Raw genomic sequence first — 18561 nt, 5'->3', positions numbered from 1 at the left:
AAGAGTACCCATACGAGTTACTTATCGTACAAGATAGTGTTCTGTGTAAATATCAATACTCATTTAAAATAAGCGGCAAAATGTACCTAACCAGCAAGTTAGGCAGCAACGAATCTCTCACAGCAAAGAATGCTATTTATTTCGAAAGCAGCAAGCGAGTATTTTAATCGTATATTTGAAATGTATACTCAATTTTGCTAGATATATGTATATGAAATCATTAATAAAATTTTATGAATATATTTAGAAATCCTAATAATTAATTCACATATATATATCTATTGTAATTTGTAATAATAATAATTTTTTTAGGACCCCAACACGCGAAATTCTGTAACTATGTATAATCATTACGTTGCATGAATAATTATAAATAATGTAATTATATTATAAATATATGTTCAGATTATATTTTAACTGTAATATTCTTGATATTTCTCATATTTCTTTACATACATCTTCAAATAAACTCAATTTTCTTACAATTATTGAAAGATTTAAATTTAAATTAGCAGCTCTACACTTAGCACTAGATATCATTAAATTATTTTTGTTCTACTAATTCCATTTGACAGACAAATAACATTTGAAACTAAACTATTCATTTCTAACGCTAAATGTGACTCATCTTTAGATAGTTTTTAAGACATAACGTTCGACTATTAAATTAAAAGATATAGGGCTAAAACAGTTTTTTGTAACGTGTCTACATTTTAACAAGAATCTCCAATTTGTCTCAAGTAATCTTTTAAAATGAATTTATTTTCATCATATTGTATCAATCAATTTTTGCAATTATTTTCTGCTAAAATTAATTTCTCTCGATGCTTAGGTATCGAAATAAATAATAATATCTAATATAAATATAAGAGCATGGCATTAGATATAAGAATTTATAAAATAATTTTGAATATGCCGGTAAAAAAACTCGAGCAATAGCTCTCATACTTGACTCCTCTGGTGAACCAGACGTAAGGGCTGCACTTGCACCGCCGGGATGCATTCATAATGTGCACCTCATTGTCTAGGATGGTAAATCGCGGGTGCGGGAACGGGCGTTACTTTCGAGCGGAACGTGTAGCCGAAGCGAGTGCCCTGTTGGGAACGTGTTTCGGCAGTTACATTGCAAACTGCACAGCGAGTTGCACTTTGGGGATTTCGACGACCGCTGGGATTCATTCGATTATTACATATGTTATGATATTTCTCATTACTAACGAATTTCAATGGAAAGAATATAGCTTTAATTTAATGTATAGCAAAGATCTTTTAATCAAATCTTCAATCGTATTGTGATGTTAAAATCATGAATCAACTTGTTGCCAATTATGATTTAAATCGAGATCATCGTCTGTATTTTCAATATTTATAATATTCAAGTCCTTCAAATCCTAATAACTGCACTCTTCAATAAATATATATATATTTCTTAATGCATATATTATTCTGTATATATTACTATTCATTATTATTGCAGCATAACTTTATTATACATGACAAATTCGTAAAATATAGAACATATGACGAATTTGTAAAATAGAACACATTAATGAAGTCTCATATTGGATATTGCGGGTAATGCTAATTGATGTATTTTATGTATAATTCGGTAAAGTAGAATTTCATTGTAATAAAATATATACATATTTACATAGAAATGTTGCAAATGTCACCATTAAGTTTGATTCTGTTATAGATTTTTTTAAGCATTATGGAAAGTATCGACTTTGACGTCTTTTAAATTACGAGGAATATAAATGTTTGATGCATTTAATTATATTCTATATTTGTGCAAAGACATTTGTGTGCATGTATTTATATGTGTCTATCTTAGAATAAACCACACGAGTGCGCGTATTCTAATTACAATTGTACATATATATAATTACGACAGTAGAAGTTCTCCATTATCTAACCTAATAGGGAAATAGAAGTGTTCAGATAAGTGAATTTCCAAATAACAGAATTTAACTCTTGCTTCCGTGTCGATATTCGACTCTTGATTTGTTTAAAAAAAGATAATGGAAATTAATAGACAAGATTGACACAAAATACATACACATTTTTACAAGTTCAGAAAAATTTCTTATCTACTGAAGCATACATTTTTTAACATATTTAACTACGTGAAATTATATTAACCTCTCAGCTTTTCAAGTTCTTTAACTAATGCCTTCGAGACGAGAAAATATATATCTTCGTCTTTAAGAAGTAAACAATGCGTGCGAAATAATAAGAAAATATTCTGTCGGAACGTTTGAATAGCGTAAGATGTTCAGATAAATAATAGAATATTCGAATAATGGAAATTTAATTAGTGGAAGGTTCTTCACTCTCTACTACATAATTTAATATACAAATCGTACGTGTACATACACCGGCACCATACTTCAACAATTGCCTTGAGGAAGCAGAACGTATCTCAAAATTAAAATTGAAAATTTTGAAATCGGCTTTCTTGCTTCATTATATGAAGCAAAAATGCAAATTAAATGGCGATTTAAATGAGAAGCCGAGCTTAACGGGCAAAGGCAATTTTCGCGATCACCTAAGAAAAAGTTGACGATAATAGTAACGGCGGCTGCACCTTGACACGGACACACTTTAAGTTTTCCGACGTGTCGGTATCAATAAGATTACGCGGTAGACTTCGTAAATCTCGCCGCATCGCGTAATCTGGCAATCGAAGTTTTCTAATCACGCGAGATATCACCGAATGGACTATCGATATGCAGTGTCCGGGTGAGTTACATGAAATATGACTTCTGCAGATTCTTTTTTTGTCGAAATCATCGGAAATGTTATATTATTTTCACCGCATCGCAAGATTTACCGATAACTCGTGAATAGAAAATTTCTGTCATTATTTTGCTTGAAGCTGTTGTAACACATCTTTTTTTGTTTCTTGATAATAAAACTGTCGATAATGAAACTATCCATAATAAAGCTTGTGTAGCACATATTTTTTGTTTTTCAAATTGCTTTCATAAAATGGTGAAAGAAGTATATGAAGAAAATTCTGTAGTAAAATTTACTTAACACGTTCCGAAAGAGTCCTCATTAATTTACGTTAAGTTGAACATTTATAATTGTAATTAGATAGTATAGTAGACAATCTAAAGCAAGACAAATAGCTTTTAAATTTTCTAAATATAATTAACATTCTTTTGGTAGTTTTATTAACATATTATTATATGCATCATCATATATAAGATAAGAAAATTACTTTCGCGCACTCATTATGCATGCCATGTATATTTTTATCAAAGCACTTGCGAGCAAATATCATTTAACTTTTTAATTTCAGCCAAATGAACATTAATGTATTCATTATCATCGCGTATTCTATATATGAAATAAATGAGCATTGAATTCTCCGCGAAATAAAATAATGAATACTTGACATAATTAATATTTATAATCAATTCGTATAATTATATTAATAGTAATGAAATGACTTAGCTTGACGATATAATATAAATTAGATTTTCGAAATAAATTTCAATAAATGTGCATATATTGTAAATACTGCGTGCAGTTTTATGTTTATTTTGATATAACTTTCGAAAATTATTTAGTATTATTTTCAAAATAAACAAATCAATTAATATTATTTTATGGTCTCATCAAATTTATAACCAAATCGGAATACACATACAAATGTATAATCTCTATAATTTATAAAACAAATTCATTAAACTCTCCTGCGAAGCTTCACGAATTTACATTTAATTTCATTACGCCACCATTACGAGGTGATTAAGTTAAATTAAATTGAATTACAGCCAGCACACGATAATTATTCTCGAAGTTTTAAAAGAGAGATTATAATTAAAATTTTTCACGCAGTTACATTAATTTAAATTACCATTCATACTCGCTATTAAATAAACATCACCGAGTGGTCAAAGAAATCCTCGTGGGTTTAAAAGTGCGCGGGCTCTACTTAAAAGCGCGGCTTTTATCTCGCTAATTAATTAATTAATTAATTAATCCAAGGGCCAGCTTGAAATCGGTCTCGGTACGGAGTCTCACGAAATTTGTTTGAGAGAGGAGCGTTTTGCACTTTTGCCGCGGATCATCCCCCGCGATTCACCCCCCGTTTTCTTCAATGCAAGATGCAAGACGCTGCTGTCATCGCGCTCTCCTCTTACGGCGGGCATTTTTGCGGCTCTTCAGCCAATTTAATCCGTTCGTGAAAATGCCGAATAAAGATTAACCATCTCGTTTAAATGCATGCGTTGTCGTGGCGCATTCAAAGCGGAAGCAATGGAATTTGCCGCCTCAAAGAAAATTATGAACACAGACTCTCTCGTGTAACGTTCGCGCCCGTTCGCGGCCCGCCACATCCTCGCGTTGCACATAATTGCATTCGTCTCGTACTACACGCTCGCTCGCTTCCGCCCGCTTCCGCTTTGGCGCGTTTCGACGGCGTCCTGATGCCGCGTCAGTTTGAAAGCCGAGATTTTCCGTGCAACCGAGCGGCGCTCGGAAACGATCCTTTGCAATAACGGGGGGGCGCATTCTTTATAATGGCGTTGATACGCGAACGTTTTCGCGATCGCGATGAATGCAATATGCAGCCGCGGCCGCGCTTGCATATCAAAGTGTGTGGCACGCGGAGTATTATTCTCTTATCTCGCTGATTTTATTTCGCGTGTTTACTCTATCTACGTATGAACATTCATACGCGCTTTTTTGTTAATGGTTTCTTTTTAACTTGATGATATGAATCCCGGCAACTCTGTTGTCTTTCGTTATCGCATTATTTTCTCTCTTGTTTACGTTTCCTACCGTATAGCACGGCTTTTTTTTGTCGGTAATAATCCACGTCTGATATTTTTACTGATCTCATCTTATATTCTCAAAAATGTTTTTCAAAATTTTTTATAGATAGTCCGATAATTTAATTCTCGTAAATAAAAAAGTTTGCTCAATTCATTCTAAATTAATGTACAATATAAATATGCAATCGTGTGTAGGAGAAAGTAAGAAAGTAAATATCAAATACGACAAGTAATCAGCCTCCGTTTTCCTTTATCTGCATAGAATGTTCTTTAGAACATCTCGTCAGAGTATGAGATATCCTGGTGTATAGTAGAGCAGGAAAGCTAGTCTATAATTTGTAGGTATATGAACGAGAGAAATTTGGGATGCGAGTGAGACTGGATCGGGAATAGAACTTGGGAGGAAACCTTCGCTTTCCAAGCGAATGCTCTTACCACCGAGCTATCCAAGTCCTACGCATTAATACTCTTCCACTCGCCTACATGTATCTAATGGATAAAGAGAACTAGCGTGTTGAATAAGTCATACGGGCACACAAGCAAAAAAAAAAAAAAAGAACTGCGCTATATCTTCTTTCTCTCTGCTAGATTGAGCGGAGTCTGAGAGAGAGGCTAATTCCGCGAAAACAAAAGTCGAAAAAGGGAAACCATATTATTCTTGTACTTACAACGATATGGCTCGGCAAAGAGCCCTAACTGTTTAAAAAGAAATCTTTTTTTATTTAGTTATGAATATAAAAGTTATGATAAATGTGTACGTTTCATATTTCATGCTCGAAATTCAACTTTGAAATAACTCTAACGATGCATAAAATGTATATTTCCAATGTGTTCTTTCGATTACAAAGTCAATGAATTTCTTCTTCGAGCAATCGTATACCGGAAAGATGGTTATCGTTTTGCACGAGTTCTTTGTGCAAGTGATGTGTTTCTTGTTCCGTGATCTTGTGAATGGACTTTGCGGTGAATCTATTTCGAAACTCTTCACGACAAATCCAACAATCTATATAGAAACGTACGCTTGAATAAAAGTATATACTTCTGATATATTATATAGAGATATTTCGTACAGTTTTTCTTTTTCAAATATTCACTCGAAAACAATTATTATTATGTATACTTTGTATAAATAATGTTACATACAATTCATGTGTTCCGATTTTATCTAACAAGATTTAGATTTTGATAATACAACACCCTATGTGCAATTACAAAATATTCCCGTCTAATTAAACAATTTTCTAGTAAATTAATATAATTCAAACGAAACAATTTATTATAACACTTAAAATAAATACTCTTAATTAGAGACAGAGAAAAGTAAATATTCTTGATTAAGAATATTGATCTCAACAAACACACTGTAAAATAAATGCAATAATAAATACAAAATAAAAACAGATATTTTTAAAGAACATTTTCACAATTGCTATTAATTATTTTGTTTTGGATTTTAATATGTAAATATCAAGATGTACAATAAATTTAATAAGATCTGCATTCATACACATCACATAAATAATCTTGTATATAAGTTTGGCAAGACATCCGCTCTATTTACTTTTTTTTAGCCAGATGCTAATTTCCCGATCTTCTTTTCGTACGAGAGGAATTTCGATCCCGGGATTTTTAAGGCGAAAAGAGACGGAAGATACGAGCATTTCCACCTTTCCCTCTCTCCTCTCGAATTCTCCAGGAAAATGCACGAATAGTAAATCGAGATGCGCGAATGCTGGAGAGGATTCGACGAGATTCAAGCGTCGATTAGTTCCACGCTATTCCGTTTTGCCTGCCGTCATCTTTTTTGTTCGGGAAATTTGTTTTTTAAGATTAGATTCTCGGAGGAATTCGTTTAATTTTCCAACAGAAAAGTCCGATTTTCGATATCCATTTGCAGTAAAAATTAGAAGCAGTGAAACTTATCCTTAGATAACACATTACATAAGAATTTGCGTTTTATATAGCGTTTTATGTGACATTTGCGTTTTATATATCGACAAAACAATATTTCTATAATAAATGTAAATTGATTTAGAAGTTTAAAATTAAATTAAACAATTAATCAATATATTGCTGTGAAATTATAATAAACCAAATCTAGAGAACAAAAATTCCAATTATGTTAGAAGCAAATAAATCTCTAAAACAAACTTTTTCAAACTAGCGCAAGCGATTGTATCGAATCGATCTGTGCAATGCGGCAAGTAACATCGAAAAAAATAGCGTACATGACATGGCGTGCAAAACGAGCGAATAGCGACGCGAAATCACCTGGGATCCGTTTACAGCGGCGGAAGTCTTCGCTTCCTCCTTCCTATCCCATCCCTTGCCATCTCCACAAAAAGAAGCGAAAGTAGCTTATTCTCCTAACTTGACCTGACCTGACCTAACGTAACCTGTTCGATGTTCGAGGCGGAAACTAATTTAAGTTGGAGAATCACTTTGGCTGTTTCGATTTATTCAGATACTCGACGTATTTCCCGTGAGAGGGAGAGAGAGAGAGAAGGGGGAGACAGGGTGGAAAGCCTTCCTCTCTCGTCCGCCCTTTCCATTGCCGTCCTGTCACCTTTGCACGCACCCCAATCGCACTATTCACCTTCGACACGTGATTGCGAACGAACTCGCCACGCTGACGCATTTAAAGCGACAACTAGCGCGGGAACTTGGATTTCTCAGCGGAAGTGGAAGGAGAGAAAACGGTATTGAGAAACTTGAGTTTTTGTGCAGGAATGAGAATTTACGAAACTTTGTAAGTAAAAATATTGGACAAAAATAAATATCTCTTTAATAAAAACATTTATAAGTAATTTTGCACGGGGGGAGAAAAATCTTTCGTATTAAAAGTTAGAGAAAGTCAGTAAAGAGTTAGAGATAAAATATACACACATTCTATCCTAATCACAAATTTCTTGTTAAATCTAAAGTCCGTTTCTCGACGAAAATATCACAGTAGGTAGGTAATTTTATTTGAAGAAAAACGACTATATGTATACAGGATATTCGATAATAATCGTTCTTTCGTGTAGAGCTAATTAAAACCGAGTAAAAAGGTCCGTTTTACGATCTTCGCAAATAATCAGACACCTTGTACTCGAAATATTAAATTATACAAGTATTTTAAAGTATAGATTAATTATTTATTAGATTAATGTATCACGAAATTTACCCTTATTTTATTTCTCAATCCGGCGAATTATAGAATATTAGAATTATCGAAAAATCAAAATAAAGCATCGGACGAAATATATTTGACTTTAACTAACTAAGTATTGCCGAAATATTTTACGTGCTATGCGAATGTATACATACACGGAATATTAAATTATGCAAGCATTCTAAAATAATCGATCGCAGGCTGATAATTGTTATAATAATTACACAGAATGATCGCAATTCGCACATGATATTATAATAATATATTGAGCCCTTATTACCTTCTCGCTCGAGTCGCACTGTGCGAACGACGACAAGGCTGTGGAATGTATCACGCAGACTATATATATATGTATATCCTCGCCAGCGCGTAAAATATTATTTCGGCAACGAATTATCAATAACAATGTATTCGGCCGTGGTGTCGTCTAGCGCGCTTTTGTTGACATACCGCGGCTCTGTTTATCATTCGCGTGCCGAACAGGAAAATAGTGATACGAGACGCTTCGTCGACTTTTCGATGATCGATATAATACGGATCGAGAACGCCCGATAAAACAATCGAATCGCAAGATCAAATAAATAAAGCTAAGGATAAGCTTCGAGATGCATTAATCGCCTAATAAATAATTAATCTCTATATTTTAAAATATTATACTTGTATAATTTTAATTTTCGCGTATAAAAAAGAAACGAGATATTTTACATTACATGTATATCTTTTTACGTTGTCAAAAATAAAATTCTCAACTAATCGTATTAAAAATATTATTGTATTTAACAACGAGCAATTAGCGAACAGTCAATTGAGAAACTAAATTAAATAGTTTAACGCGATATAGACATTCCGCCGTAAAGCGGCGTCGAATTGAAAGCCATTTATTTATAAACGATCAGATTCCTCCTTTCACACGAATTTAATTAATATTTTCTAATTAGCAATGTCGTTGCCACGAACGGTCGCGGCAGCATTGTGCGCGTGTTAATTGGACGTCACAGTGTTCTTTGTGTGCGTCATAAAATGTTCGACTTCAATTAAGCAGAAGAAGCGCGAAGACAGGCGCGACTAATCAAAACCGATCATGATTGATATCGAAAGATTTTTACTTTTCCAACTCAATGTTAACGAATATCTTTTGTATTTCTTTCTTCCTATAGTTGCATCTGTAGTATATGGATATAATAATAAAGGGTAAGCGTAAATGCACACACCAGGGCGAAAATTTAAAATTTAAAATTTCGCTCGCGCTCTGATTTATTTCAATTACGCTAACTCTCTTGGTCACCTCGAAGTGTAATTACTTTTACGTCCAATCGCCGTACCTTTCCCGAGAAGCGACTTTCAAACTTTAATCTGATTCGTCTTTTAGTCTTATCGACAACCTGTTACCGCACTTTTATATTAATTGCAGCCATTAATCATTTGGATCATATATCAATAATTTGTAATTGAATCTGCACAATAAGCAAATGATATACTTGCAAAGATTATTCATCTGTTTTTAATTTAGTTTATAATATACATGTTCATTCTCTCTCTCTCTCTCTCTCTCTCTCTCTCTCTCTCTCTCTCTCTCTCTCTCTCTCTCTCTCTCCTCTCTCCTCTCGCTGCGATTTAATCCAGATAGGTAACTTCCCATTTAATTCCATTTTGAGAAACTGAGATAAATAAATTAATTTAAGGGTATAAAGGATCCCCGGAATCTGAGTAAGAGAAGAAATTCAAGTCAGAAATCGTCTGAAAACGCAAGCACATTAAAATCCTGGCGAAGAGAGGCCTAAAGACGGTGCATAATGCAACGAAAGGAAAGCGGGGGTGAGACGAAAGGTGGATAGCATTTTCATATAAATTCATGCGAGCAGCTCTCGAGGCTGCAGCGGGAAAATGGGGAAAGCCGGGATTATATCCTCAAGAGTTTGCCAGCTTTCAGCGCTCATTTGAGGAGAGGCTAAGGAGGGGAAGAAGAGAACACGTGAAGAGAGTCGTAAAGCGATGCGGAGTGTCCAGGGGTGGATCTGTGGCACGCAGCACTTATCAAGAAACGCAGTGATTTATGCATTAAGCTGCCTGCTTAATTACAAATGGACTAATGGTCACTTAGTGCTAAAAGTAATCTAGCATTTGAATATATTCGAAGCTTTTAATTCTTTTAGATATTAATCATGCTTTTTTCACACATACACACATGCGCGTGTAAAGATTAATATTCCATTAAAAATTAATTAAATTTTATTACATTAAAGCCTTAAAAATTCAATTAATCTTTCTTTAAAAATTTGTTTAATGTTTCTATCGACAAAATATATCAAGAATTAAAACTCATACAAGAAAATTTTATATAATTTATAATATAATACAATATATATATAACAATATAATAAAAGAGTAATAATTTATAAAATAAATACTTTTTACTTTTCTTTTTATGTAATTTTTTGTGTATGTGTGTGATTAATAATTTGCTTTTTACTTTCATCAAACATTAAGTATTATGCACATATGATTATTTTAATTATTGCGATTTGTGTATTCTACTTTCGTAATTAAGAAACGTAAAATTTTAAAGTTCACAAAGATAGGGATTCCAAAAAGTCCTGCCCATCCCTGACGCTACCCTCTAGATCAACTCTTCATTTACCCTTTCTACTTTTGCGATATACCCTTCCAGGCGGATTAAATGCACTCGTTCTGATCCTGTGCGCGCACGGCGAAACTGTTTAAAAAAAAATCATTCGCATAACGCTGCACGCGTGCGTGTGTGTCGGACTTTTCATTTCCGTCGCGACCGAATATCTTGCATCGCCTGTGCGTGTTAGCGCAGTGCGATAGTTTGTGAGCGTGCAACACTTTACGATAACTGGGATGAACTAGACGCGATTTTCCTCGATCGCTCGCGCTTCCCGAACGCGGAAACACGTGTGTCACGTGGACGTGGAACTCGACATTTCTCTTGAAAAACGCGTATCTTCGAAAATTGGCGCGCTCAATACGTCCCTTAGCAGAGAAAAATGTTTTTTTATATCAAAAATTGCTTAATAAATCTTATCTCACATAAAGAGGAGGATTAAATAAGAAATATGAGGTTACTAATATTTCGAATGTAATGGCCAATATGTGAAATACGATTCGCGCATTGCATAATAATTATTCAGAAAAGAAATAGGTACTCTCTTTTTATCGCACTCTTTATCAAAAAGGTGTCTTGAATAAAAATATAATGCTGCGCGCATGTTTTATCCTTCATATATAAAATTATCATCTAAACAAAATTAAGCTCATTTTTGTAACAGCTAAAGTTAACAATAATATTATTTTCAAAAAAATAATATGAATTATTCATGCATCATGCGACTTTCTTCTTGCACCGGAAAATTGTCGTCTATTAAAAAATCTATTAAAATTAGTAGTGTAAATGGAGATTTTTAATGCGACAGTGGCTTTACTTTTTCAAGAATGTGAGAAAACTTTTAAAATTTAGTAAATTAAATCTTTTATTTTAATTTTTTTAAATTTTTTTCAAAAAGATGAGATCATTAATTCTAAAAAAAATAAATAAATAAAACTAAAACATATCTCTTTAGCGAGATTCATCGTGTTTTAAAAATAAAAATGGATTAAATAAATTGGAATAGAACAAAACAGCAAAGTTAATAAGAGTTCGTGTAGAGTTCGAGTGACATTCTCGACATTTTGATCCTCGACACCATGCAAACACGATCCTACGATCTGGACATTATCGGACCTGCCGGAAAAGCGTCGCGAAGCCCGAATAAACGCTCCGGCGTCGCGGCGGTTCCACGTGTCACTGAGAGAGCGTCGCTTTGTGAGCCGGTTATCGTTTATGTAACCAGTAACGAGCGCGGAGTTCGTTAGTGTAAGCGCATTTCACGCAAAAGGTTACTTTGAGCTCGCTCAACGACGGTGAGTGAAGGATGAAGAAGAGACGGGGCAGGAGGGATAGGAGAAACGGCGAGGGGACGAGGTAGATCCCGAGCGCAATTACATTATACGCCCTCCCTAATTAGTGGAATTTCCGACTCGCAACACGATGTTGTTGTGTTCGCGGATAAACGAGTCTGAAGTCTAAAATAACGTTGCATAATGAAATTAAACAATGCGAGCATTGCTGTTAATTAGCGGCGGATTTGGGACGAGATAGAGATTGAAACGCGCGCGCGGCACGGGTCGGGGATTTTCCAACGATTGGACTGTTGCGTTATGACACGCACGTGCGCGACACATGATAAAATCCACCTCTACTCTTGTCAGAATTAATGATTAAACCGAACTCCGTTATTTAGCGAGGAAGCAGCGACCTAAGTGTAAATTTTATTTCCTCTCTCAAGTTCTCGCGATTTAAATCGGTATTATCAGCATATTCAATATTGGTTGTCATATGAAAACACATAATGGCATTCTCACATAACATTCATTTAAACATTTTTATTGGATTACCTTAATCTGAATTTGATTAATTTAATTAATTTAATAATTAATCTGATTAATTTAATAAAATTAATTTGTAAATTTATATTGACAATTTATTCCTAAAAATATATATTCATCTTATTTATGTAAATAAAATTAAAAGATTATAATTTTGCTTTCAAATCAAGAAGTTTTTTTCAGATTTAGCAGCTTTTATATTATTCAGATTTCAGCACCGTTCAGTAGAGCGAAAATTACAACGTCCGGCCTTGTCTGACATCACCCATCCTTATTCTACTTTTATATCTCTGTTGTTCGTATTTTCTTGAAAAATCATTCTACATCGTATAGAATTATAATAAAATTCTGACACAGAGCAAACTGCAATATCTAAAGAATGTGTGTAAAAAAAAAAATAATAATAATAAAAGAATATCAATTTATATGTACGATTCGCAAATCTATTGTGCAATGTACAAACGTATCAAAAAGTTGTTGCGAAATATTTACTAGAAATTGTCTACATATATCTTTATATATTTTTGCACTCTGGTAAACTTATACATTACAAATTTATAATAAAATTCTATTATACAAGATATTAATTAATATAAATTTAAAATTTATTAAATCTACACTGTATATGTCTTTTAGCAGATTACTCTCATGAAAAATATGGAGTCAATTCTTAATGAGAATTATTTAAAATATTGTCTGATTTATTTTGAACACTCGAGTAATTTCGAACTAAAGTATCTCACAAATACTTCACAAACTTTAAAAATAAAAATAAGCGCAATTTATCACGGTATTTAATTTTTAGCCTATTATAAGCTTAAAAGCTATTGATGCGTTGCACAAAAAAAATTGCCAAAAATATAGGAATTCCTGGAGTTTTTAATATACGAATGTGTTAGATTTACGGATATTTTGAGGGTGGGGCAAGGGGCGGTTGGCTTTGAAAAAATCCGTGCAACGGGGATGACTTATGCCGCATTTTCATGCGGCGTCGGGACACCTTGCGAAGAGTGAAAAAGGACCGCGCCATCATAAATCAGCACATTAATTCGTAACGAGATTAGTATAATAAATCATCGTCCACCCGGTATTTGCATATGCCGTGCATTACTCTCGTCATGTGACCCTCGTCTTCCGGATAGTCGACGTTAAACGTTGATGACGTTCGCGAAGTGAATATCACAATTAATATTAATCTGACTTTTTTTCTAGAATCTTAAAAAGATGTGTGCGTTTATATTTCGTCGAGCACATTCTATAAATTTATGAATATATAAACATTTGCAAAAAAATGTTAAATTCTACACATATTTTGAATAATACAAAATGCGAAAAATATATTTTAACTTAAAACTGAGGTGAGTGATTGGTTTTTAATTTCTAATAATAAAAGACACATTAATTTTATTCACATGGTTTGTCGTCTCAAAACAAAATACAGTAGTAAATTACTCGAAATTTAGAGGACCGCTTAAATTCTCTCGAGAGTCTAAAAGACGGGGAGGGATGTTTTTTCCAGAACACTTGAGGATACCGTTGGGCATTTTCTTCTTTTTCACGCCACCCGATAGAGAAGATCGATTCGCTTTTCGGGAGATACAAGCAGCGTCAAAGGGTTAAAGCTTATCGCGTGGGAACTCTTTTACTCCGTTCGTTCGCACACCCGATGGAATTAGCCGTCGCTAACCACCCCCTGCCGTCAACCCTCCGTTCCTGAACCAATAAGAACGATAAGTGCGCGTGCGCGCTTCCTTTCTTTCTTCGTTTCTCTTTCTGTCTCTCTTCTACCCGTCCTCTCGGGGGATGGCAGTTTCTCCGCCACGATTACCCCAGAAATCTTTCTTCGGCTAATGCAAGAACTGTGTTTCCGGCGGTTCGCCCGATGCTTCGCCTACCTTCGGGGCGGACAAGCACGTACACATGCGGACGCGCGCGCGCGCGCGCGCGAATGGTGACGTGCATTTACAAGTGCGACTTGCCACAGGGGAAGGGAAAGCGGGTTAGAAATAGGAGGGTGGACAGCTTTGCGCGGTGCTATAACATGCAGGAACGGTGAGAAATATTTGGATAAAAGTACGGATGGCTTTGAGATACGCACGAATTAGAAACCTAATTTTGTATTTTCAATTTTGTAGAAATTTTAAGGGGTTGAAGTTTCTAAACCCATCAGACTTGAACGTAAATATAATTACATTTTGTAACGAAATTTACAGAAAATTTTTGGAGTAAACAATATTCTTTGCGAGAGATACAACGTAATTTCATCATATTTTTTATTCCTATATATTGTTATGGGCAACAAATAACAACTTTGTTCGCGCTTAAATAAAAATGAGCTAAAGAAGAAAGGAGTGGTTCTCCATATATTTGCCAATGTAATGCGAGAAATACTCGGATAAAAGAACGTAGTTTGTGAAGGACGAAAAAGGTTGTATCGAGACGAGAGGTAGGAAGAGAGTGTCCGGAAAAATTCGATCCTGATACGCGCATTCGATACTCGAGAGATAGCATACGTGGAACATGTAGGACATGAAGGACATACGTGGATTACGGGGGAACGTATAGGATACGCCTCAACAATTTCACGTGTCCCACGGGCGTGTTCAACAATCTCATGAACGCTTCTCATATATGACAAATAAATGGCATGGGTGTTTCAAACTTCTACGAGGATCATAACTCTTTTTATGGACCTTATAGTATAACAAACACTTAGTGTTTAATTAATAGTAAAATATTAGAAAGAAAATTGTATCTTCTTTTTTATTTTTCAGATTTTCTTTACTAAGTAAAAAATAATAAATTTCTATCTTTATTTATCTACCTATATATGTATATATTATTAGAATTGGCACTAATTACATAGCTTTATCCATGTTTAAACAAGGGGATACAGTGATGATTTGCTTTATTTAGGGAAATACGATGCTTTATAGTAATCGTGGGTACCACTGAATCCGAGATTGTTCCCAGATTTTAATCCCATTGTTGTTTGTTTATTTCACGCGTGCGATTATTCAACAGTCCTGCCTTTGTAAAACGGTTTATGCCGTATGCCGTCAGAACCAAACGACGGGATCTATTCTCATGGTCGTCTATAGCCGGGTTTCCGCAATTTCTGCGCGCGCGTCCTAATGCGAATGCGGTGTTTCTAATTTAATATCTTAAGGACCGGCATTTACCCACGTCAGCTATGTTGGATTAGAATGCCAGATGCGAGGGAAATACACGCGATTCTCATAATTTACGCGTCCGCATGAATGACTTTTCGTTTTAAGCAAATCTTTCTTCGTTCGATAAAGCAATCTTATATACAACTCGTTGTACAAGATTTGCTTTTAATAGATGTCGAAGATTTGCAAAATCACTAGTTTTCCTAATTTTAGACTTAATAAAGAATTAATAGCTTTTTTAAATTTGATTTATATCGAATTAAAATAAAATTTAGCGAATCCTATCTTACATGAAATCAATAAAAGATCGATGAAAAATCCGCACTAAATTATACTTGGACTAATGGTATTATGAAATTATTTTGGCACAACAATGCAATATATGCATAATATGCAATAATGTAACATTTTTATTTCACTCTTCTCTTCTAAATAAAGGAAAATAATTTCGATAAAAAAACCGATACAATGTTATCTGAAAAAATTTACGTTAGCTGACTCTCTCTTCAATATTACATTTTCAATATCTATTACGGACCTATGGCGCACTTTTTATATTTTTGCACAAGTCATAAATATGTCTTATATAAGCTCGGTGTCGTTTCGTAAACGCTAAGAGTGATACACTTTCTCCCACAAGTGTTGAATAAGTGATCACGTCAAAGTGATCCTTCATATTGCCGGCATGTTACGCTTCGTTGCATATTAATGCAAACCGCTTTTTCATTCCTTGTGTTTCATTATCGCTTTACAAAGTGTCAATATATGTCAATGTGTCGATGAAAAAAGTGATGCCTGTCGCCACAATCCTGTCGCTTTAAATTTTTTTCTACGAATAAACAATATTTTTCGTATAAAAATATTATTACCCATAAAAATACTTTTCATATGTGTCTCTATATATCTTTTATAAATGATATATAATACAATAAATGATAAAATTAGAGAATAATGATATTTATGTACAGTCTTTTTTTTGCAAGTTTTATGTAAAGCCTCTTTTAACAAAGCATTTCCAGGAATGTGGTACGTGCAACCTTCTTTGTGTGTCTCTTAAAATAACTCTTTAAACAATATGACGAAAGTATAAAAGGTTACTCACCGAGAATCTGGCTGAGGACGGTGCGACCATCTTCGCCGAGGCACGCACTGCGTGCGTCAAACGGATTTGTGAACTGCACGAATGCGTAACCTTTGTGCATAGAAATACCTGCAAAGAAAAAAAATGCAAAAGGTCAATTAAACTTTGTAACATTCGGAAAATAAATAAATTCGCGCAAAAAACATTCTATCAGTGTCTTAACTTTACGATAAATATCATATTATTATTTTTAATATATATAAACTTTCAATTATTTTCATTACCTGTTATTCATTATATACAACATTTTATCTATTAATCAAAATTGTGAAATTTAACATTTAACATTTTACTTTTAAAAACTCAGGAAAAAATCAAGAAATAAAATAAAAATTTTAAATTTATATATATGTATATGTATATGCTCGTACAAAATGCATGATTGTATTGAAACATTTATATTTTTTATTTTAAAATAATTTTAAAAAGTATTTTATCTACGGTCTTTTTATAGCAGAATAAATTTTATCTAAAAAGAGCGTTCTGTAAAACTTTCAGTAATGAAAATAATCAAATGAGTCCTTTCAAATAAACCATCCTGCATATGTTTTAAAAAAGACAAAACTATAAAATAAATAATAAAAATTGATAAAATATTAAATGAGAAAGAGAGAATCGTGATTTTAGAAATATGTATTTTAAATATACAAAACATAAATATTAGCAAAGACTATTGCGCATAATTACACAAACTTTTCTCACAAGTATAACTCTTTTTAGCAAGAAAACTTTTTGGATAAATAAATAAAACAACATTTAATTGGGCAAACTTCAACCGAAAGCAAAAAATCTCTAAATTAAATAACGAAATTTCCAAATGATCAAATACAACTCCGAGGAATATTAAACATTTTTGCAAACCAAATTAATAAAAACAAGAGCGCGTTGTTGCCGGTCGATTTTGTCCGCGCGGCAAGTCGCATGGACACGACCTGTAATCTGTGTATCCGTAATAACTTTTGCGTGGTTAGCAGCTGACCATGCATGGAATTCATTATGCCGAAACAAATATGTAAATCTAACCTACATGCATACGCGCACTCTCACACATATGTGTACGCGTGTTATGCTCTGGAATGCAAATACTGTCCATGCGAATCAGCTTTGCTGCGAAGCTTGGCGCAAGGGATGTTCATAGTTTTCATCGCTGCTATTGTTATCAGCTCATTCTTCAATAGACACAAAAAAATTGTTGAATAAAAATATTTTAAAAATAATCGAATCTCGATTTAACACGAACAGAGACTTTGGACAAAAATTAACTAATGATAAATATTAAAAACTAATAATGACAAATTAGATAACCCTCTTATTTATAACATTATTTATAACATCTGTCTTGCTTTCGTTTTTTTTATAACAAGAGATTAGATGATTAAAACATAATGTTTCGAATATATATTAACTACTCTAAACATGACAGCAATTGCTACTTATTTAAAAAAATTAGTTTCTCAAATATATTTTTAAAGTTTTTCAGGAAAAACAATTTTAAGATGATCAAAACGTAAGTTAAAATAATAAATAGTAATTTTTATCACGTTTGACGTAAGATAAATCTTTTGATTATAAGTTATTTTATGAGTTTAATTGCTTAATTATTAATTTGGTTATAACGTTTATATTTTATAGGTATTGTTTCAATCTAATACAATTGTAATTTAAAATATTTATGTACGATTTCTTGGATATATGGAAAATAATTAGATTCTTATTGTCAGTTATTTCAAGTATTAGTCAGAATATATTATTATCACTAACATAAGTGGCCAACTAACATTTATTGACACTTATTGACATTTCTCACTTCCATGGAAATATATAACTAAGACTAACTAAGATATAAACATAGAAAGACTA

At 33.4% G+C, this 18561-nt stretch overlaps 1 protein-coding gene and 1 long non-coding RNA gene across 9 annotated transcripts in view; one reads left to right on the top strand and one right to left on the bottom strand.

Annotated features, from left to right (window-relative positions):
- LOC145944708 (uncharacterized) overlaps positions 1–18561 on the top strand; it is a 189807-nt gene that overhangs the window by 56971 nt on the left and 114275 nt on the right. The gene's annotated exons all lie outside the window — the stretch shown is intronic.
- The window catches only part of LOC145944705 (uncharacterized), a 171760-nt gene that overhangs the window by 55400 nt on the left and 97799 nt on the right, over positions 1–18561 (bottom strand). For all 8 annotated transcript variants that reach the window (XM_083053247.1, XM_083053243.1, XM_083053244.1 and 5 more), the window contains one exon: positions 16663–16770. In XM_083053247.1, the coding sequence (XP_082909373.1) occupies positions 16663–16770 (108 nt within the window). The remainder of the gene's footprint in view (positions 1–16662; positions 16771–18561) is intronic.

This window comes from Prenolepis imparis, unplaced genomic scaffold (genome assembly GCF_030444845.1).
Source record: "Prenolepis imparis isolate NDT839.2.m4 unplaced genomic scaffold, iyPreImpa1.0 SCAF_13, whole genome shotgun sequence".
NCBI lineage: Eukaryota > Metazoa > Arthropoda > Insecta > Hymenoptera > Formicidae > Prenolepis > Prenolepis imparis.
The sequence above is the reverse complement of the archived record's forward strand: the minus strand, read 5'-3'. Positions and strand labels throughout refer to the sequence as shown.